The sequence below is a fragment of the Pristis pectinata genome, chromosome 23 (genome assembly GCF_009764475.1).
Source record: "Pristis pectinata isolate sPriPec2 chromosome 23, sPriPec2.1.pri, whole genome shotgun sequence".
NCBI lineage: Eukaryota > Metazoa > Chordata > Chondrichthyes > Rhinopristiformes > Pristidae > Pristis > Pristis pectinata.
Window position 1 is genome coordinate 17200903 of NC_067427.1, and position 22084 is coordinate 17222986.

The window sequence follows — 22084 nt, forward strand, 5'->3', positions numbered from 1 at the left end:
ACAGTTGTTAACCCACAGTCATTTGACTTGGGCACAACCCTTTGGTTCAGAGCTGAGGGAGTGCTGTGCTGATGGTAGTAGTGTCTTTCAGATGAGGTGTTAAATCCAACTCCCATTTCCTTCATCTCCCTCATTCTTCAGCCCTGCAGTGTTTGTACCTGTGCCTTCAACTCAACCAATGCACCCCTCCATGAATCTGCACTGCAACAGCCAACCGTGTTTAGTACTTAATTTATTTCACTGAGTTGTGCAAAAATGAGAAAGAACTGAATAGAAATGGCACTTTCCCAGACTCTCAAAATCTATCACTGTTTCACAAGAGGACTGAAACATTTTATAGCAGCTATGGATTTTGAGCAGGCTGTACTGACAAGGCATTTGTTGATTGAAGGAGGAAACAAAGACCAGTGACTCTATCATACGTACATGCTGCCAAACAGCTTTTGAGACAGAAATGGAAAACAGATGGGCTAAAAGAGAAAGTATTAGAAGATGGTCAGGGAAATGCATTTGTTATTAAATTTTTTTTCCTCTGTCAGAGCCAGGAGCCAGGGTTTTAATTTATCCCAAGTTGCATTGCTGGGGTGTTGAGGAAAGCAGTGTTCCATGTACACACATGTGCAACCACCTTGCTCAAGTTTCCCCTACTCTGATTGAATGTAGCTGTCAAGTTAGCCAAACTTTAACTGAACGCTCCCAGAGCTTGCTCAGCTGGAGAAAAGATAATTACATAATGGTCACTAAAATGATTCAACATCAGTAAAGTGCTGTCAAGGTGTTTTGACTGATAATCACATAAGTGCTTTTGATGAATGGACGCGTTTTGGTGTTTGTGGTTAGGGCTGACATCTGTCTTTATGGCAAGCCAATTCCTATCCCTCCTAATTTATGCTTCCTCATTCTGATGCTACCACCTCTCTGTGACTTCATAGCTAATTGATGGGAAGCATTTTTTTGTAGTTTTCAGGGAGTACTAATTAGTGCTGAAAAGCATTGGGGACTCAAAAACTGCAATAGACCGGCAAACTGGAATTAAAATGCAGACCACTATCCAACAAGTGGATGCTTCTCATCACTTTAACAAGATTTTGGCTTGTGTGTATATGGCTAAAAATCTCCAGGTTTGGATTTGCCAAGTGTTGATGGCTCTATATCTCTGCCTACCTGAGTGTTCGTGATAGTCTTGCAGTAGTTCACCACTTGGAATGTTGGACCACAAATTAAAGGAGTACCCCAAAAATGTAAGGAGAGGAAGGGGAACATTCATGAGCAAAGTTTAACAAAACAAATTGATTTGAAATACCACCACGTAGTGCTCGCATACGCCATATGAAGTGTACCATCTACTCCATCTAGTGTTGTACTTGAGCATAACATGATCTTGCTGCATTTCGTCAATGCAACAATAGGTAGCAGGTAGGAAGTTCTCCCCCGATATGAGAGGTTTGGAGGCCTGAGAGGGATACTATCATCATACAGTGAGGTTTGCTATCAAGAGCGAATTAGTCGGGCATCTGCGCAACTCCTCCTGTGGGATAGCTGAACATGTCGTGACCCTCTGGATCACTCACACAAGGAACCAGCATGCTACAGTCATCAGCAAATAAGCTCCAGTTCTGAAAACTATACAATGACCTTCAGAAACCCTATTCTGGATCCCAGTGGAAGACAAAATGATCTTAAGTGACTTCAGTACCAGGGTCAGAAAAGAGAGAGAATTCCTTCAAGACATAATTGGCAAGCAGTGAGTTTGGAAAGCTAACTCCAGTGGAGCTGTTCTCCTGAATTAATGCTTAGAACAATATTTTGTCATAACCTCAAGGCAACAAGTTCTGTACAGCCAATTAAGTAGTTTTTGAAGTATTGTCACACTCATTCTTTTAAATAACAAGGCAGCAGTTTACACAGAGAAATCTCAAACAACAGCTTCAAATGTGGTAAAGACCAGGTGAACTGTTTCTATGATTTGTGGCTGGGATGCAAGGGGTATTAATTGTTCAGAGTAATAGCATGTATCTTTTACCTCCGTGTCTGGTGGGAAGATGGGGCAATGGTTTAATGTCTCTCAGAAAAGACAGTGCAGTATTCCCGCAGTTTTGCACTGTCAGCCAGATTTTTCTCTCTGAGGGCTACTTGAACCCACAACTTCTGACTCAGGCCAGAATGCTGCAAGCTGAGCCACATATCTGTCTGCCAGTTTAGGTGGACGTATACCAACCCTTGCATTGCGGGGGGTTGCGTCCCTAGTAAATAGTCCGTATTGTGATTTTCCATAACGTGAAGCCGTGTCATCTGTGCATGCGTCAAGAAACATGAGTCGAGAAAAAAAATAGATTTTGTTTATTTTTTTTCTCCACGTTAATTCTGAGAGAGGACATTTTATTCCCTACCTCAAATTTTTGGGGAATCATTTGTAAATTTTGTAAGAGCGAATTTCGTAACCCCAACAGGACACCTGTGAAGGGATCCCAAGTGAGCATGCATTCCTTAATAGCGCTGGTAACAGTTAACAGTTATCATATGATTTGTTTTCTGTGGGATCTTACCCAGATTAATTGCCATCCTGTAGGGTATCCTGAGGATTTGAAAGTTCTGTTCTAATGCTCATTTCATTGTTTTCAGCTTTGACAGTTTGTCATAATTACTTTGAAGAAAGGAAGGGAGCCTTGATGTTATCCAAATCCTTGACATTAACCAAAAAAGAAAAAGCTGGAATGAAAACACTATTTTGGAAATACTGATGAGAGATCGTTGACCTGAACTGTTAACTCTGTTTCTCTTTTGGATACTACTAAGCATTTCCAGCATTTTCTGTTTTTATTGCATTTTGCCAGCATCTGGAGGTCTTTTTTTCCTTTCAGAAAATGTTGACAATGCTTAGTGAGTCAGGGAGCAGCTGTGGAGAAACTGGAATCAGTCATACCATAACATTGATGGCATATTTATACAAATGCATGACTGCAGGTCTCTCTGCCCTGATCATTCTTGTACCCAAACGTAAAATACTCAGTGATTCATTTTGCAGATCCATAATAAGATGCATTTTCTGTGTTCCTACCCTCTAAGTGCATGTAAGCATTTAAAATAACTGAGTAGTTATTTGATGGTTGTGTTATTATGTATGCTAATGTGCAGCAAGAATGTTACCTCCACCACTGACACAGAACAAATCCCTGCAGGTGAAAGTTTTAGGTTGCTCCCTTAGGACACAGGATTAAACAAGTTCTCTGATATGGTCAATCATTAAAATATTTCCTTTGAGAATTTTTATTAGATAATGATTGAAAACTATTTATTTAAGCCATAAAACCAATGGTCTGTTCCAATCAAGTTACCTTTCTGAATTCCTGATAGAACAAAAGATAATTAGAGGTGCTCCTGAATTCCTGACAGGTTCTCTGACAGAAAAATTACATTCCAGAAATAGTGCTCTTCATGAAAGGCTTGTAGATTTAAATGTGCCATAAATTTAGTTTGTATCATTTTGTTTGGGTGTTGTAAAAATCCTACTGAAATTTTCCTTGTCTTCAACTCTACCAATCCACAGTCAAGGGGTCATCCTCCGCGATTTCTGCCACCTTCAGTGTGCCACCACTAAACAAATCTCGTCCTGCATTGCTGAGGGATCATTCCCTCCACGATTCCCTGGTTCACCAAACTGTTTTAATGGTTGTGCACTTCAGTGAAAAAAGTTAGGCTTTAGTAGCCATGTAAGTGAATTTTGAGAACTTTTAAAATACAAGTTTAGAGTTTACATTAAGAAGCACTAGCTGAAGTTGCACAATGCGAGTTGTATATTTGGCCTAAACCAGTTCCAAAGTTAAGCTGTAATAATGAGTTCTCCATCACATTTCTGTTTGGTTCACATATAGGAACTGGAGCCCAGAAGCTCCATTCTGGCAGCATTGATGGTAATGGGGATGAGTACAATATAAATATAAAGTGTCCCTGAAGTCGGTGTCCAGCAACAAGTCTGTTGCTTCACTCTGTATGAGCACATATACAGTACAGGCAGTCCCTGGGCCCTACATAAGGGTTCAGTTTCTGAGAACTGTCCATGCGCCGATTTTCTGTCGGTCAGAAGTCTGTTTTCTCTAGCTACCCATATTGTATAGCTGTATATACACGTGATAATTTCGTTTCACTGAATAATCACCCTCACACTATCCATTATTGAACTAATGAAATATATATTGTATCCAGTCATTAATGAATACCATGAAACGTTATTACATACTACGTTGAAAAATGCTTTAAAAGTTGCATAAAGTTGGATTTCAGTAGGTCAGGTCATTCATAATCCGAGGAGCCCCTGTACTGGTAATACTATATTGTTAGTTTAGTTGTTATGGTTTCTTCAGTTTTCATAGTTTAACAGCATTAAAATAAACACTTGGACCCATTGAGTCCATGCCAACTGTGAAGCATCCACTTAGACTGATCCCATTTATTCAACCCACATTCCTATCAACTCTTCTCTCCCCCCCGGCCAAAGATTCTACACCCACCTACACTAGGGCCAATTGCAACCTGCACATCTTTGATGTTGGGGGAAGTCCACTTAGTCATTGGGAGAATCTGCAAATGCCACACTTGCACCTCCAGAGATCAGGATTGAACCCAGGTCACTGGAACTGTAAGGCAGCAGCTCCAGCCATTCCACTGTTATGTTATGCATTTGTTTCATAAGAAATGACCTGTAAGAGAAAAAGTAGTTTAAAATTTAAAGCAGAAATTGTAACAGGTCTGAGGGAAAAGAGCAAGGAAATTAGTTTGAGATTCTCTTGGAAAGACCCAAGACATAAGTGACAGGCAGTGACCATGTATGTGATAAATGACCCAAGTTTGAATATGTGGTTCATCTGAAATACTTCAAACAAAAAATATTTAAACCACAGTATTTTTTTCTGAAATGTATATTGCCATTCACTTTTTTTTTCCATGGGTTGGAACTCCCTCCCCTGAGAGACCCTTCACTGGAAAGACTGCAGTGATTCAAAAAGACAACTCATTACCCTCTTCTCAAGGGGAATTAGGAATGGACAATGAATGCCAGGGATGCTCAGAATTCAAACAAAAATGAATAAGTTTATATAAAAATACATATAATTTGAAATAATTTAAGGATAAGTTGGTTTGGCTCGTGGATAAGTGGTGCAACAAGTCCTTTTGTAAAAGCAAGTTGTTTTCTTTAAGCTGTTGGCATCAGTAGTTCCAGCTATGTTTCCTTGTGTTTGAAATGCATTGGTCCCTTGTGCCAATCCCCATCAATTCCATTATCAACTGATGTTCCAGCATTTTGGCTGCACAGAGTTACAGATTATAGAGTCTTTGGATAACTATCTTGAAGGATATTGAAGAGATTGGGAAGGAGAAAAAGTCTTTCCTGAGCAAAGGACTGATGAACTGTGGAACAATTAAGAGTTTAGAACCATCCCCACTTGCAATAATCAAGAGTACATTAAAGTATATATTATGTGTGCTTAACATGCCACTCTAAAAGCAGCCAAGTTTAAATTTTCTATGCACAGCAATGCTGGAACATTAGCCCAGTGATTATTATAGTACACGTTCAATTCAGGGTAATGTCCCCACCAAAGCAAGTTGTGACACTGAGCTGAAGATAAATATGATAGTATGTGGGTTAGCAGCAGAAATAACAATTGGTTGTTACATGTACTACCACCTCCACCTCGTCAGGCTCGAGTACTGCTATTCAAGTTAACCGGGGTGAACAATAATTGCTGACTTGAAAGTGTTGCCGTAATCCTGAGAACAAGTGAATATCAGTAAATAGAAGTAGCGTTGCTGCTCTCTTAAAATTTGATATGTGTCACTTACTCATAAGTCAGGAACCTTATTGCCATTGTTGATGTATCGCAAATTTCAATGTAACAATGTGTATTTGATGATATTTTTAAAAAATAAAGTCTCATCACATTCAATCCAGTGAACAAAAGTCAGAAGGGAAAGAGAATGTTTCCTGCAAGTAAGGGGCACTGATGTTTCTCCTGAATTACAGGTGATGCCATACTCTCTCTCCTTGGCAACCAATGAACTTCAGCAGAAGCTTGCCTCAATGTCTCCATTTTTGTGTTTTGCTGCACACTTTGCTCCATTGTATTTCATACCTAATATGGAACTGTTCCCTTTCCCCAGGAAGATACTATGGAAGTGGAAGAGTTCTTGAAAGAGGCTGCAGTTATGAAGGAAATTAAGCATCCCAACCTGGTACAGCTGCTAGGTAAGTTTGCACAGTTGAGTTGATTTGTTATACCAATCGAAATCTATGAACGCTCTGCTTTTCAGGAAGAAAAATCATCTCATTGATTTCAATGGCCTTCCACAAAATAACTAAAATCAAGAAGGTAAAATAACAGCATTATAAATAAAAATGGTGATGGAGTTTAGAAGCACATTATTTTTACATTGACTGGTACTGGAATATGGATTGTTACTCTGGAAGGTGCAATGGGATTAGAGAGGGAATTAAGTTAGCAGGGCACTTGGAAACATTCAAAATAATCAGAAAAAGTCGATGTGTTTTCTGGAAAAAATCACATTTGACTAATTTATTGGAGCTCTTTGAAGAAGTACCATGTGCTTTGGATAAAGGGGAACCAATATATGTGCTATCAACCATTTGGCATTTGATAATTTGTCGCATAGAATGTTATTATGGAAAATAAAAGCTCCTGGTATAGAAGATGTTGGCGAGGATAGATTATTTTCTGGCTAACAAACATAAATGCATCTTTTTCTGGTTGACAAGATGTAAAGACTGTTGTGCCACTGGATTGGTGTTTGGACTCAAATTTACAATTTTTATCAATGACCTGGATGAAGGAGCCAAGGCATTGTTCCTAAAGGTAGATTTGAGGTGACTGTCAGATCGGTTGTCATCTTATTAAATGGCTGAGCAGGCATGAGGAAGCCAAATGGCCCAAGCCTGATTCTGATTCGTATGTTTATACTTAGTTAATTACCAGGTGCAGTTAGGGGCAATTGTGTGGATAAATTAAATTTGGAAAATTTTTCTTTGTAGAATATTTGAAGGCTTGGGAACTTGATTTAAGGTTAAAGGTACCAGAAGAGAAACAAGAAATATTTACAACGTGTGTTTTTAATTAAAATGGAGTCCTGAAAGTATTCAGCAGGGCAGGAGAGAGAAACAATTAAGGTTTCAAGCTGATGATCCTTCATAAGCACTCTATATTTCTTAAGGTTTTAATAGAATTGGGGAACAAATAATGATCATATTGTTGAATCAGCTTGTGTCTTCATGTCTTTTGTTTTTGAATACTCAAGACTAAAATGTAACAAACCCAAAACAGGATTTTTTTTTGTGTAAAATAACTAAAATTCTTGTTCCAAAAAGGTTTGTGGAATTTTGTTCTAAAATCACAGCCAAGAACCCTGTGGGAGCTGTGGAATAACAGGCTATGTGGAATAGTTCAGCCAAAAACTTTGCAATGTTGCAATTTCTTTCACACCCTGAAATATTGAATGCCATTTTATAATGAAGTTGGGAAACATTGATTCTATTGGTCAAAATATTCAAATGCCTTAGTGCAATTTTTTGTATTGAACTCGGTTGAAAAAAACTTGTCGTATTTGAACATCTGGTAGACTATTAGTCAACCATTTTTTAAAAAAATGTTTTGTTTCACTTTGCCCCAAAAGGTGTATGTACTCGGGAGCCTCCATTTTACATCATCACAGAATTCATGACTCATGGAAACCTCCTTGATTACCTTCGTGATTGTAACAAAGAGGAGGTGAATGCAGTTGTGCTGCTATATATGGCAACTCAGATATCCTCTGCAATGGAGTATTTAGAGAAGAAGAATTTCATTCACAGGTATGTTCTCCTCGCATGCTAGAATTTTGTTTGGATATTATTAATTTCACTTTATTTTGTGATTCACTGCAGCGTACTTTCACACTTAAAACTTAATTTTAAACACAATCTAAAATAGAGCACAGTATTGAGATTGTGCCTTGAACAATAACCAACTTGATATGTGAAGTGAGTATTGACACCACTTTGTCACCTGTTGAGTTATTAACAAAGTAATGTGAATTTTTTTAAATGCAAATGCTAGACATTTGAAATAAAACAGAAAATACAGCATCTGTGGAAAGAGAAACGGTTAATATTTCAGGTCCAAGACACACAGCTGCTGCCTGTCCTGCTGTGCTTTTCCAGCATTATGTTTTTTTATTTAAATAGTGTGTTGTGAGCTGCAAAAACATTCAGTTGAGGCACATTCCCTTGAGAGGCAAAAGAAAAACAAACACATTCAGAACTCCAAGAATGCCAAAAGAGGAAGGTAAAAATCAAATATAGTTGCTTATGGCAAGAGAAACAAAGAACTGCAGATGCTGGACTCTAGATAAAGAACAACAAGATGCTAGAGGAACTCAGCAGGTCAGGCAGCATCAGTGGAGAAAAACAGTCATCATTTCGGGTCAGGGCCCTTCTTCAGGACTGAAGATAGGAAAAGGGGAAGCCCAATATATTTTGGATGAGGGGTGGGGGGGTAAGGGAGAAACAGCAGTGGTAGGTTGACAACAAGAAGGGAGGTGGGGTGAGCACAAGGTGGTGGTAGGTAGATGCAAGTAAGTGATAGTGATAGGAGGGAAGAGCAGAAAAACTAGGGGATGAGTCAAAGGTATGGAGGCAGGTGGCATGGGGGGTGGGGAGGAGAGGGAAAGGAGAGAGAAGGAAAAAGGTGAGGAGAAAAAAAGAGAGGGGGGGTTGTTTTACTTAGTGGGAGAATTCAATGTTCATGCTGTTAGGCTGTCCCAAGACGAAAAATGAGGTTTTTTTTCCTCTAGTTTGTTTGGATTTCTCTGGCAGTGGAGGAGGCAGAAGACTGACGTATCAGTGATGGAGGGAGAGTTGAAGTGACTGGCAATGGGGAGATGCACATCGTGGTTATGGACGAAGTGTAGGTGTTCTACTCAATGGTCACCAAGTCTGCGTTTGGTCTCGCCAATGTAGAGGAGGCCACACTTGGAGCACCGAATGGAGTAGACGATCTCCGCCACTTCTATCATCTCCAGTGGGACCCCACCACCAAGCGCATCTTCCTCTCCCCACCCCTTTCAGCCTTCATCAGGGACCACTCTCTCCGTGACTCCCTAGTTCACTGTTCCCTCCCCACCCACCCTGGGGAACTTTCCACTATCCTTGCCATAGGTGTAACGCCTGCCCCTACCTACATCACCTCCATCCAGGGACCCAAGCAGTCCTTTCAGGTGAGGCAGAGAGTTACCTGCACCTCCTTACATATCATCTACTGCATTCTATGTTCCAAGTGTGGCCTCCTCTACATTGGCGAGATCAAATGCAGACTAGGTGACTGTTTTATAAAACACCTACTCTCTGTCTGTAACCTCGATCTGCATCTCCTCGTTGCCAGTCACTTCAACTTCCCCTCCCACTTCATCACTGATATGTTGGTCCTTGGTCTCCTCCATTGCCAGGAGAAGTCCAAATGCAAACTGGAGGAACAGCACCTCATTTTCCATCTTGGGACCTTACAGCCGAACGGCATGAACATTGAATTCTCTTACTTTAAGTAAAACACCCACCTCCTCCCCCACCTTGCCTCTTTTCTTCCCGTTTGTAGCCCCTCTTTTTTTTCTCCTCTCCTTCCCTCCCCCCTATGCCGCCTGCCTCCATACCTATGACCCATCCCCCGGTGGATCTGCTCTCCCCTCCTTTCCTGCATCTGCCTATCACCACCTTGTGCCCACCCCACCTCCCCTCTTTTGTCTACCTATCACTGCTCTGTTTTCCACCTCTTCCCCCTGCCATGTTGGGCTTCCCCTTTTCCTATCTTCAGTCCTGAAGAAGATTCTTGACCCAAAACATTGACATTTTCTCCACGGATGCTGCCTGACCTGCTGACTTCCTCCAGCATCTTAATGGCAAGCGTCAGATTGTAAATATCAGTGAGAACAAAGCTGATTACAAAAGGATCAGAGGGGAAATGAAAATTAAAATGAGAGGCAAAGGGAATGTATGAGAAAAGGTTAGCTGCCAACATAAATGGGAATCTAAAGGTGTTTGATAAGTGCATAAATAATAAAAGGGCAGCACATGGAGTGGTGGGGCGCATTTAAGGCAAAAATGGGAACTTGCATATAGATGCTGAGGGCACTAAATGAGTACAGGGGTTGCAGGGCTGATCTGTTAATCAGCAAGAAAACTATTGATAGTTTAATAAAAGAAAGTGTGTGTGCTAAGGAGAGGTGGCTTGGGGTCTGTAACGTTTGATCTTGCCTGAAGGAGAGGTTGGAGGAGGCATTGGTTTTTTTTCTATGGGTAATCTTTGCACTGTTTCCTGGTGAAGAGATTCAAGTCCTATAACTAAGTCTGGGAAAATTTGCATTAAGTCAGACTTCCTTAAGTCAGTCATCTGTAACTGGGGTGGACCCCCTGTACTATGTATTTGTCATCACCAGGGTAGCAGGGGCTTCCAAAGTCGTAGTGAAGGAAGAGATAGTTGAGACACTAGAGATGTTAAAATTTGATACCATGGAGGTATGAGAAAAATTGATTGAATTTCAAGTAAATAAGTCACCAGGAATGTATGGTATGCACAAGAACTTTGAGAGAGCTATAGGGGGGAAATTGCTGGGTCACTGACCATAATCTATCAATTTTCTTTGGATATGGGCCTATTTTCTTCAGAGAAAAGGCTGAGGGAAGATTAGGTGGAAGGATATAAAATCCTGAGGGCTCTGGACAGAGTGGCTGGTGGGAAGTTATTCCTTTTGGTAGAGAGGTTGACCAGAGTTCACAGGTACAAATACAAGAGGAGAGAATTATTAAGAAGGCATGAAGGTAAACATTTTTATACAGCACATGGTTGGAATCTGGAAGGCAAAGCTTGCAGGTGTAGTGGATGCAGGTTCCTTTGTGGCCTTCAGTAGGAAATTGGATGAATATGTAGTGAAGAAAAACTTGAACATAGATCTAATTGACCAAACTCTCTTTGTCCATTAGTCCTGCCACACCTAGGAACAGTCTAATAATCCTCTCTTGCATTCCCTTCATGGCAAGAGCATCCTTTAACAAGGAGGCCAAAACTGCATGCACAACTCCAAATGGGGTCTCACCAAGACTCTACAGCAGTAGCAAGACAATTTTGCTCTTATACACAAATCCTCTCGCAATGAATGCTGACGTGCCATTTGCTTTCCTAACCGCTTGCAGGAGTAGAACATTTGATTTCAGTGACTGGTATGCAAGGGAACCCAGATCTTATCACACCTCACAATCTGTCACTTTAGAAATCTATCTTTCTGAATTTGAACCGAAGTGGATAACCTCATTTATCTTTGTTGTATGAAGTCTGCCGTGCATTTACCTAACTTGTCTAAATCACACTGGAATCTCTCTGAATGCTCCTTGTTACTATTCCCATTTTCACTACCCCCCACTTCCACCCCCTCCCCCCCCCCTCCCCCCCCCCATGTTTTGTTTTTTGGCTGCAAACTTGGAAATGTTAAATATAGTACCCTGATACAAATTATTAATAAATATTATGAAGAGTTAGGATCTGCCAACTGTTTATTCCCACTGTTTCCTGTGTATCAACCAATTCTCAGTTCATGTCAGTATGTTACCCCCAACCCATGTGCTTTTATTTTGCACAGTACCTGCTTATGTAGGACCTTATCAGAAACCTTCTGAAAAGTCCAAATACACAACAACCACTGATTCTCTGTTATCTACTCTACTTATTACATCTTCACAAAAAACTCCAGTAGATTGATTTCCCTTTCATAAATTCATGCTGAGATACGTGAAGAATGATCATTTTCTTTGCACATAAACATTCATAAAATGACTACTTTTTTTTATACGTTTTCTATATTTATGATCACTGGAACTTGATTTATTTTCTACAGTTATATTTAATTTATGTAAAAGAGATGGAATTATCATTTTAAAATGGGCATCCATGAGTTAAGAGTGCTTGACTATCTGTTGTTTGGTCTGTAGAATATCTGACCTTTCTATCTGCATTAGCACATTACCTTTCCATCCTTCATGGATAAATTTCGCTGCTTGAACTTGCAATTCCAATTGTTTCTTACAATGTTTCATTTATACCTAATTAAGGTATAAAGGTAAGGTCTAATTATTCCTTACAACTTTATCGATTTAATTGTTCTTTTGAAATTTCATCTAATTCTAATCGTTTCTTGTATTTTTTATTCCTGGAGATTTAACAGTTCCTTGCCTTTTCCTGGAGTTCTCCTTATTTGTTTTCACAGAACCTAAATATCTATTGTATCTTTTTCTAGGGATCTTGCCGCTAGGAACTGTCTTGTAGGGGAGAACCACTTGGTTAAAGTGGCTGATTTTGGGCTAAGCAGATTGATGACAGGAGACACGTACACAGCACATGCTGGAGCAAAGTTTCCCATTAAATGGACTGCTCCAGAGAGCCTGGCCTACAACAAATTTTCAATTAAATCTGATGTGTGGGGTAAGTACACATGTATGATTTGGGAGAGGGCCATCTCGATTCATGATTATTGGTTTAGGAAAGATTCTTCTATTTAAAAAAAAATAAAGCAGGTGGCTCAAAATAACTATATTTCCCAAACATCTAACTCATTTATGTTGTGTTTTCTAACATTGAGTTCTGATTCTAACAATATTTATGCAAGCTGATATTAAAATTTCACCATTAACAGGGAGTTGTTCGCTTTGTGTTTGTTCCATTGAGCTTTCAAGTCATTTTCTCTCCTCTCTCCACACAGCCAAGACTCCCTGACTAGGCTATCTTTGATCGTTATTGAAAGGGTAAAAATAATGAGGAAAACATGGAAGGATATGCATCTTGAGTATCTCTCTAGTTAGTGCATGGGGTTTTGAATGCAACACATGGTAATTTGTGTCAGCCTTCCCTTGCTTTAGTGGGAATTTGTCAGTGATTTGAGCATTTCTTATTCTTCCTGTTATGTAAAGAGAACCAGTATGTCTCATAAGGCAATGTACTAAACCGGTTACGATGTAAAACTGCAACAATGAAACTGATCTCTTTTCGCACTTTACCTGAGATATTACACAATATTTACTTTCTCTGCAGCATTTGGTGTTCTTTTGTGGGAGATTGCAACGTACGGCATGTCCCCATACCCTGGAATTGACCTTTCGCAAGTTTATGACCTATTGGAAAAGGATTACAGGATGGAGCGGCCCGAGGGCTGCCCGGAGAAAGTTTATGAGTTGATGCGTGCATGTGAGTGCGAGTTAATTCATTGGCACAATTACACTCTGCATAATACATTATCTTACAGCTGCCAACATTTCCTGATAAACCTTGGGAGAAAAAGGGAGAACCAGTTATATTGTGTGCTAATGTTTTAGTCACTTAATCAAATGAGTTGCATTTGTGTCATCCGTGGCTTAATTAGCAGCACACTTAATTCTGAATCCGAAGGTAGTGGGTCCAAGTCCCAATTCAGAGCACAGTAATTGTGGCTGGAGGGGCAGTTCTGCACTGTGGGACATGCCTTCTTTTGGATTTGGTATTAAGCAAAGCCCTGCCAACCTCTTAAGATGCTAAAGATCCCATGCCACTATTTCAAAGAGAAGAGGGGTGTGGGGCGTTGGGGTGTCTGAGGTAATCTAACCAACATTTATTCCTTAATCAGCATTGTTAAGGACTGATTTACAGTAGGTAAATTGGCTGCAGCTTTTCCTATACTTGAAAAGTACTCATTGCAAAAGCACCATTGCATTGCAGCATCCAAAGATATATTCATTGTTGGACTATTAGGTATAACATCAAAGCTGCTTTTTGCCAGATTATTTCACTGGTCAGTCGTTATTTACCTGCAGAATTTGTCCTGTGGAAAACCTTGCAGGACAAATAGGCAGCTGTTTAGCCCCTTGTGGCTGTGCTAACTGCTTGGAAAAAGCCAAGGAGACCATTAGGCTGATTGATTAATTTTCTAACATACTGGATACGGACTTGTGTAACTCACTGGAGCTCATGGCCTGTAATTCCATCATAACTGATGGAGCAAAACTGAACAGGAACTGTTGACTTAAGAACATGCAGGATTGATTATGAAGTATGCCCACAAGTCATGGCAACTGAAAATCTGCCCTCAGTACAGATTTTAATAATACTTGGGTAAATGAAAGTGTGTCATGCTTTAAATGGACCACTCCACAAAGAACTTGCACCTTATTTGGCTCAACAGGCCCATGACAGTTTTTATTCCATCACCCTGCTATATCTTGTCCTTAATTTTGCCTTGCAGAACCTACCTTGCTTTCTCTTAAATGCAGACTGCTGCTCATTACCCTTGTGCTGCCTTTTCGAAGCAGCAGTCCAATTTAGTTCTTAACCCACCCTTCAAGCTTTTACCCCATAGTTCTGCAAATTAGTCCTCTTCAAGTACGACTTATGGACTTTTCAAAGTTGCTGTGTAATCCACCACCCTTTATTGCAATATAATTTCTGTGAAGAAATTTGTTATTTTCCCTCTTGTTGTTGTTATTTAAAATCTGTGACTTCTGGTTACCCACCCACTTGGCAGAATAATTAGTTCTTTTCCCCCTGTTTGCCATATTACTCGAGTGGTTGAGATAAACTGCCCTTTCCAAACACATCAATTTTGAGTACTTCTGTTCGGTCTCTGCTGAAGTGAGAACAATTTCAGCTTCTGCAGTCTCTCCAGATAACTGAATTCCCTCATCCCTAATCCTGGGATGAAAAAAAGTGTAATCACACTCTGGGTAAAGGTGGTCACTATTATTAAATCAACAGAAGGTTGATTTGAGAATGGGAATAGACAGCAAAGTATTAAAGTGATTGATTTCAGTCAGCAGTTCTTGAAACTTGATGAAATGCCTGCCATAGGTAGAGAAATATAGCATGGAAAAACAGGCCCTTTGGCCCAACTTATCCATGCTGACCAAGATTCCCATCTAAACTAGTCCCATTTACCTGTGTTTGTTCCATATCCTCTAAGCCTTTCCTATCCATGTACCTGTCCAAATGCCTTTTTAAATATTCTTATTGTACTTGCCTCAACCACTTCCTCTGGTAGCTCGTTCTGTATATTCACACCCTCGAAGTTGCCACTCAGGCCCCTTTTAAATCTTTCCCTTCTCACCTTAAACCTATGTCCTCTAGCTTTTGATTCCCCTTCCCTGGGAAAAAGACTCTGTGCATTCATCCTATCTAAGCCCCCTCTTGATTTTATACACCTCTATAAGGTCACCCCTCAGTCTCCTACGCGCCAAAGGATAAAGTTCTAGCCTGCCCACCTCTCCCTATAACTCAGGCCCATGAGTCCTTGCAACATTCTCGTAAATATTCTTTGCACTCTCTCCAGTTTAATATGTCTTTCCTATAACAGGGTGACCAAAGTTATACCAGCTGCCCCAGATGCAGCCTCATCAATGTCTTTTACAACTGCAACATAACGTCCCAGCTCATATACTCGATGCCCTGACTGATAAAGGGCAGCATGCCTAAAACCTTCTTCACCGCCCTGTCTATCTGCAACACCACTTTCAGAGAACCATGTACTTGTACTCCTAGGTCCCTCCGTTTTACAACACTCCCCTGGGCCCTACTGTTCACTGTGAAAGTCCTACCCTGGTTTGGTTTCCCAGAAATCATAGAGATCTGTTAAGTTGCAGGTTCTGATGAAGGGTCTTTGACCTGAAACATTAACTCCCTTTTCACAGATGCGACCTGACCTGTTGAGTGTTTCCAGCATTTTCTATTTTTGTTTCAGATTTCCAGCATCTGCCTTTTTTTAATGCTAAGAAATGGGTAGGCATGCTGTTGGATGGAAATAATTTTCCTTGTTTGACAAACATAAAAATATGGTGTTTGTATCTCTAGGCTGGAAGTGGAACCCAGGGGATCGACCGTCATTTGCAGATGTCCATCAAGCATTCGATACCATGTTTCAGGAATCCAGTATTTCAGAAGGTGAGTGGTGGTGTAGAACAAACTGGGATTCTTAGGGTGACTTGGTTTCATTCCCTTTAAACTGTAAAGTGCCTTAAACCCCAGACAAAAATCTCAGTTTTAAAGATAAATTCCATATTTATAGATTCATTTGCACTTTATTTCCACATGGTAATAAATCATATCTTCGGAACCCTGCCAGTGCTTCTAGTTGGCATGGGAATGTGTTGGTTCTTTGCAGAAGCCTCCAAGTCTCTGCCCAGTACTTGCAGGGAGTGAATGAGACTCTTCCCAGTATTTGCATAGAGTACTTGAAAGTTTGCAAGTATCTGCAGTACTGAATGTTTTGTGGCTAAACCATTGACTTCATTGCAGTTCAGTTGTGTAGATGAAACGTGGCATACGTATGTCATTAAGCGCCAAGTGTCTTCCATTGTTTAATTAGTCTATGATAAATTTCTAGAAATCAACTGATGGTGAAAGTGAGCTGATTATCTTCTAATCTTCTGGACCTGGCTACCTGATTGATCTGATGTGCTTCAACTGCATGTGTTGGTTTCAGTTAGTTTTTTCCGAATAATTGTTGATCTCCAAGTTTGGGGTAGATTGAGTCAGGCTTGCAACTGCCACTTCTTTATAAATTAATACGTTCACTCTTGAGGTTTGGGACCAAATTTTAAAAATTGGACACATTGACATGGGGCTGGGGGAACCTCAGTGCTGTGTTGAGTGGACCAGGACGGGAGTCACAAGAGTCTGGTCACATTGTAAAACAATTGCAGGTATTTGGGCTCAGGACAGATTGAAGTAGCTATGGTTGTGTCAGATTGAGTGTTAATTTTGTCCCCAAACTGTCTTCTTTCCTCTTCTCCATTCATGTTTGGAATTCCTACCTTGCTTGAAACAGAAGTGCAACAGTCCAGGAGTGTCATGGTGATCTTTGTCATGTGCTTTGCAGAGGTCGAAAAGGAACTCGGAAAGAAAGGAGGGAAGTGTTGTGGCAGTAGTAAGCCACAAGCACCAGAATTGCCAACCAAAACACGTACTCTTCGCAGAACCACCGAGAGCAAAGAACCGAATGAACTTCAAGAGGCACCCCATTCGATATTTAAAGTCTCAAGTGAACTTGGTATGTTTCCCATCACATGAGGAAGTGTAAGTAACAAAGTAGGAGGTGACATGAAGGTTTGGAAGGGTGATTGTTATTGCTTGAGGTGAACCCCCCCCCACATCACAGCAGTTTGGGTCACAGAAGCTCGCCCTTACGGAATTCACAAGTCATGACCAAAAATCTGAGATATGGAATAAAAATTTACTCGCACAAAATTTATGTGGGGGGAAGAAGTAAATGAATACAAAACTTCTTCCAACTCTCCTTTCTTGATGCATACACAGATGGTGTGGCTTCACATTACAGAAAATTGTGATATGATTTTCAAGGAATGCACCCCGCACCCCCTCCTCAACATGGGGGTGGCCTGTATCAGAAGTAATCCAGTGCCGTGGGCCGACGTGAATTTGTAGCTGAATTGAGTGGATTCGAACTCATTTCATACAAGACATTTTATCTAAACAGTGATCGGTATCCAGTCTTTCACCACTCTCATCATGGACTCGCCCTTGCACTTAGGCAGTTCAGTGGCATCTCAACCCCAACACAAGTATGCATTACTTCCCCTCCACCACCATGCGCATACACAGACTGGGCCCACCCCTTTTCTTTACTCCCCACTGATGTCCTACCCACATGCCTGCATCTCTCCCATTAACAGCACAGTTTTGTCACACCATCACAAACTCATAGACATATCCAACACAATGACCATCCTCCATTGCTCAAGACCACTTCCCCAGTCACACATCCATAAACAAACTGAGAGGCCATCTTCAGACCACTGAAGGTACTGTGATCCATGTGATCATTTATTTGAACAGTAGGAGTAGCACTTGTCCAGAGATTCAGGATCTGGTAATGTGTAAAAAGTACAGGTGCTTACGTTTGTTTCTTCCTACAGATTCTGGGGACCATGAAATGGCCATTTCTCCAATGCTACCACGGAAAGACAAAGACACAGACAGCACCTTGGATGATGATCGTTTACAGTCTTCCACTAAAGAGAAAGGCAAATCCAGTTCAATCTTCAGCTCTTTCATCAAGAAGAAGAAAAAGACTGCACCCACCCCACCAAAGCGCAGTAGCTCTTTCCGTGATATGGATGGGCAGGCAGAAAAAAAGGAAGCAGCGGAGGATGTCAATGCAGTTGCAAAAGATGTTAACAATGGATCTTGTGTGAATAACATGGTGCCTCTTGACACAATAGACCCAACAAAATTTCAGAACTCACCTAATACTGGGGCACAAAGCACAAACAATGGAGGTGGCGGGGTTGCCAATGGCAGCTTCTTGGGAACAACTGGGTTCTTTCTGCATTCGAGAAAGTCCAGTACATTAGCTGCGGGCAAGCCAGTTGGGAATGAAGAGGAATTGCTCTCAAATTCAAAGCGATTCTTGAGATCTTGCTCTGCATCAACGATGCCTCCTGGAAGCAAGGACCCGGAGAGGAAAGCATTGACACTTCCTCGTGATCTCCAGTCTGCGGGGAAACAGTCCGATCCGGCTGGGATCTTAGGTTGTGACAGGAATGAGAAGCCAGCCTTGCCTCGAAAGAGGACAAATGAGACTAAAGTGGACGTTGTTCCTCGGGGAAGCCAAACTGCATCGTCCCGACTGCCAAAAAAGACTGATGAGTTAAACGATGATGTTTTTAACAACCTGGAGTCCAGTCCAAGCTCGAGCCCACCATCTTCTACTCCAAAGATTGTTCGAAGGCAACCCACAGTGATCACATCAATCAATCTTGTCCCTAAGGACAAGGACGAGGGAGGGAAGACTTGTGCCTTAAGTTCTGCTTCTCAACAAGAGCATATCTCCTCCAGTGTTGCTGCTTGCACATCAAAACAGAGCTCCACCTCGATCCTGGGCGGGGTGAAGCTGTTGAATGATGACTCCAAGGTACGAAGGTTCAGGCAACCTCCTGAGCAGCTCCTGTCGACCCCCATAAAAGACCGGGGTAAGTTGCAGAAATTGAAACCAGCTCCCCCTCCTCCGCCCGGCGTGAAATCTGTCCGACCACCTCGAAGCCCAACCCACGAGGCCACAGGCGAGACTGCCATGAGCATCAAGCTCAAGCAGTCCACTCAGGTCACAGACACTGTGAGCAGTGACGCTTTGAAGCCAGGTCATCCGGGGGAGAAAAAGTCTGCCCTCCATTCAGCAACTAAGTCCCAGTCCTCCTCCAAGGCATCGGGCACCAACTCAACCGCACCCTCCGTCTCTGCACAGTCTGCCTTAGCAACGCCAGGCGGTGACCAGCAGTCCTCAGCAACCACAGCCTTCATCCCACTCATCTCCACCAGAGTGTCCTTACGCAAGACACGGCAGCAGCCGGAGAGGATCACCAGTGCCAACATTACCAAGGACACCGTTTTAGAGAGCACAGAAGCATTACGTGTTGCCATTGGGAAGAACTCTGAGCAGATGGCCAGCCACAGTGCAGTACTGGAGGCAGGCAAGAACCTATACACCTTCTGTGTCAGCTACGTGGACTCCATCCAGCAAATGCGTAATAAGTTTGCCTTCAGGGAGGCCATCAACAAGCTGGAGAGTAACTTACGGCAGTTACAGATCTGCTCAGCCAGCCAGGACTTTACCAAACTGCTCTCATCTGTGAAAGAAATCAGTGACATCGTCCAGAGGTAGCAAAGGCTCAGGGGGTGGGGGTGCAAGGGAAAAAATATAGACAAAAAGCTGCTCCCAGACTCCAAAACAGTGTGATAGAATCAGGGGAAAGACTTGAATTTGGCTGTCTGCCAGGGGTGTATGTGGAAGTATTGCTTTCGTTGCTCGGTAGCCCTATAATTCCCCATGTCTGCTTCAGTTTCCTCTTGTCAGGGTTTTGTTATTACATCCAATTTTCTAGCGCAGAAACAGGACAGTCAGCTGATCAGGTCTGTGCCAGTGCTTATGCTCCACACAAGCCTCTTCCCACCTTCCTGTATCTTGGCCGTTAACATCCCTCTGTTAATTCCTCATTCATGCTTATTCACATCATTTAGGTCTGTAGGAATTGCTGAATCCTTGTAATGGGCATCCTTGATGCAGTGTGTAGATTCTGAAGAAGACATTGTCATCACTTATCTGTTACATTTTGAGGCTTGGAAGCTGTAATTAAGCTTCTCATCTCTGGTGGTGCAATGCAGCTTCCATACTCAATGAACTCTGTTAATTTCACAGGGAAACACTAGTTCCACTCGGGAGCAGCTGTGATTAATAAGATGAAGTGTTAATGCTGCTCTCCAAATGTGTCCCTACCTCAGAAAACTGTTTTTTCACTTCTTCAAGGCCTTTGTCAAAGTATTTTGGAAAATTTATTCCTCATGAACTAATTTGTCACTAGAAGCTTTGGCATGCTTCTGGCATCTCGTATCCTTCGTCATTCATAACCTGTCTGGAATGTGTCTGTCTTAATCCTCATTCTGCACCCTACCCCCTCCCCTTGTCCCTGTCCATATCAAACATTTCCTTTACATCATTCTAACTGAATATTGTGGATCTGGCTTTTCTATTCTGCCAGTTGTTAGAGGGAGTAATATCAGGAGAAAGTAAACTATGCCAGGAATTTCTCAACAGTTTATCGCAGCGACCCACTGTGTAGTTTTAAGGCTTTGGGAATGGAGGCCAGTGAAAGGTAGGGTCAGGGGACACTTTATAAAGTTTAGAGCCACGTAAACTATTGAGCTGCAGGTATCACTGTTGTTGATTTTACCCCATTAATTGGAAGTAACCGATTTGGATGTTCTTCATTTCAAGTTTTTCATCTGTGTCTTTAAAAACAGGACAACAAAATTCAAACACTAAAACCTGCAGATATGGCCAACATTTATCTCTCAGTCAACATAATTGAAAACTGATTCTGAGGGTCTGTGGCATCACTGAATCTTTTGTGTAAGTTGGAGAAAGGGCAGGACTCACACAAACAAATTTACACTGAAAACAAATTCTATTGAAGGAGCAGCTTATGGCAAACTGTAGCCGCTTGTCCCATCAGAAAAGGGTACCTTATCAAGAAAAATTGGTGGAGGTTAGTTGCATATAAATTATGTGCATAACTACAAACTGTCACTTAACAGTAATGCAGGCCACTGGCTTTGTTGACTGGGAATTATCCAATCATCTTCTCTGTCTGGAATAGTGTTAGCACTTTATGCAGCTGCACTGGTGATCTGGCGATGATCCCATTGCTGTTTGGGAATTGGCCACATTTTCTGCAATGCAAAAGTACTCATTTGGCTTCAGGATGCAAAGGAATGTCTTGAGGATCTGAAAGGCACCATATAAATGCAAGTTCTTTTACAATGTAAACACCACTTTCTCTCAATCTTGTGGTGAGATAAGTATGATCTAAATGCTAATTTAAAATGGGTTCTAAGGAAATAAAGCCTTAATCTCAGTTGAAGATTATATATTCCTAGCCAAGTGAAGATTACTGACATTCAGCAATTTGAGAGTTGGCTGTATAAATATTTTAATCAGTGTCAAAATAATTAGTTCTGAGAACTGTAGGTAATGTTACCTTTGGTAACTGAAGCAAACATGGGGACATGACCTATCATTCAATATTTACATTTTGTCTCAGTCCTGCCAAAACTGAGATCAAGTCACAGGGCTTGAATGCAATAATTCTCATAAGTGGTAAAGTTTTTGTGTTCTCTTTTACAATTAAAATTGCTACCAGCAGTAAATGTTATTTGCCAATCACTAAAGTCACTCAAGCAAGCTCAGCCAAGTCATTGGAAACAATGGAATACTTCAACTTAGCCTGTGAATTTCACCAGCCAGAATCTTGCTAATGACTGCAGAATTTGCCTGCAAAAAGTGAAGAACTTGCAAGTATTTTATTAGTTGCTAGGTTAAGTCAAGACCTTATGTCAAGGCTGCCCACTGATATTCTCATTCCTGGTGACAGTGTGAACTAGCAATATAAGGAGTCTGTTTTGGGGTTGGGATGAGGTGGGAGGGTGGGCTGGGTGGTGCCAGTGGAGAGGGAAAATAAATA

The 22084-nt window shown here is 41.3% G+C and overlaps 1 protein-coding gene across 3 annotated transcripts in view; it reads left to right on the forward strand.

Moving 5' to 3' along the window:
* Positions 1-22084, forward strand: part of abl1 (c-abl oncogene 1, non-receptor tyrosine kinase) — a 130758-nt gene that overhangs the window by 103664 nt on the left and 5010 nt on the right. For 2 of the 3 annotated variants that reach the window (XM_052036797.1, XM_052036799.1), the window contains exons 5-11: positions 6160-6244; positions 7684-7861; positions 12328-12512; positions 13119-13271; positions 15900-15989; positions 16927-17097; positions 17984-19724. In XM_052036797.1, coding sequence (XP_051892757.1) covers positions 6160-6244; positions 7684-7861; positions 12328-12512; positions 13119-13271; positions 15900-15989; positions 16927-17097; positions 17984-19724 — 2603 coding nt within the window. Of the gene's footprint in view, positions 1-6159; positions 6245-7683; positions 7862-12327; positions 12513-13118; positions 13272-15899; positions 15990-16926; positions 17098-17983; positions 22033-22084 lie in introns of those variants that run through there. The other variant, XM_052036798.1, reaches the window with a different exon arrangement.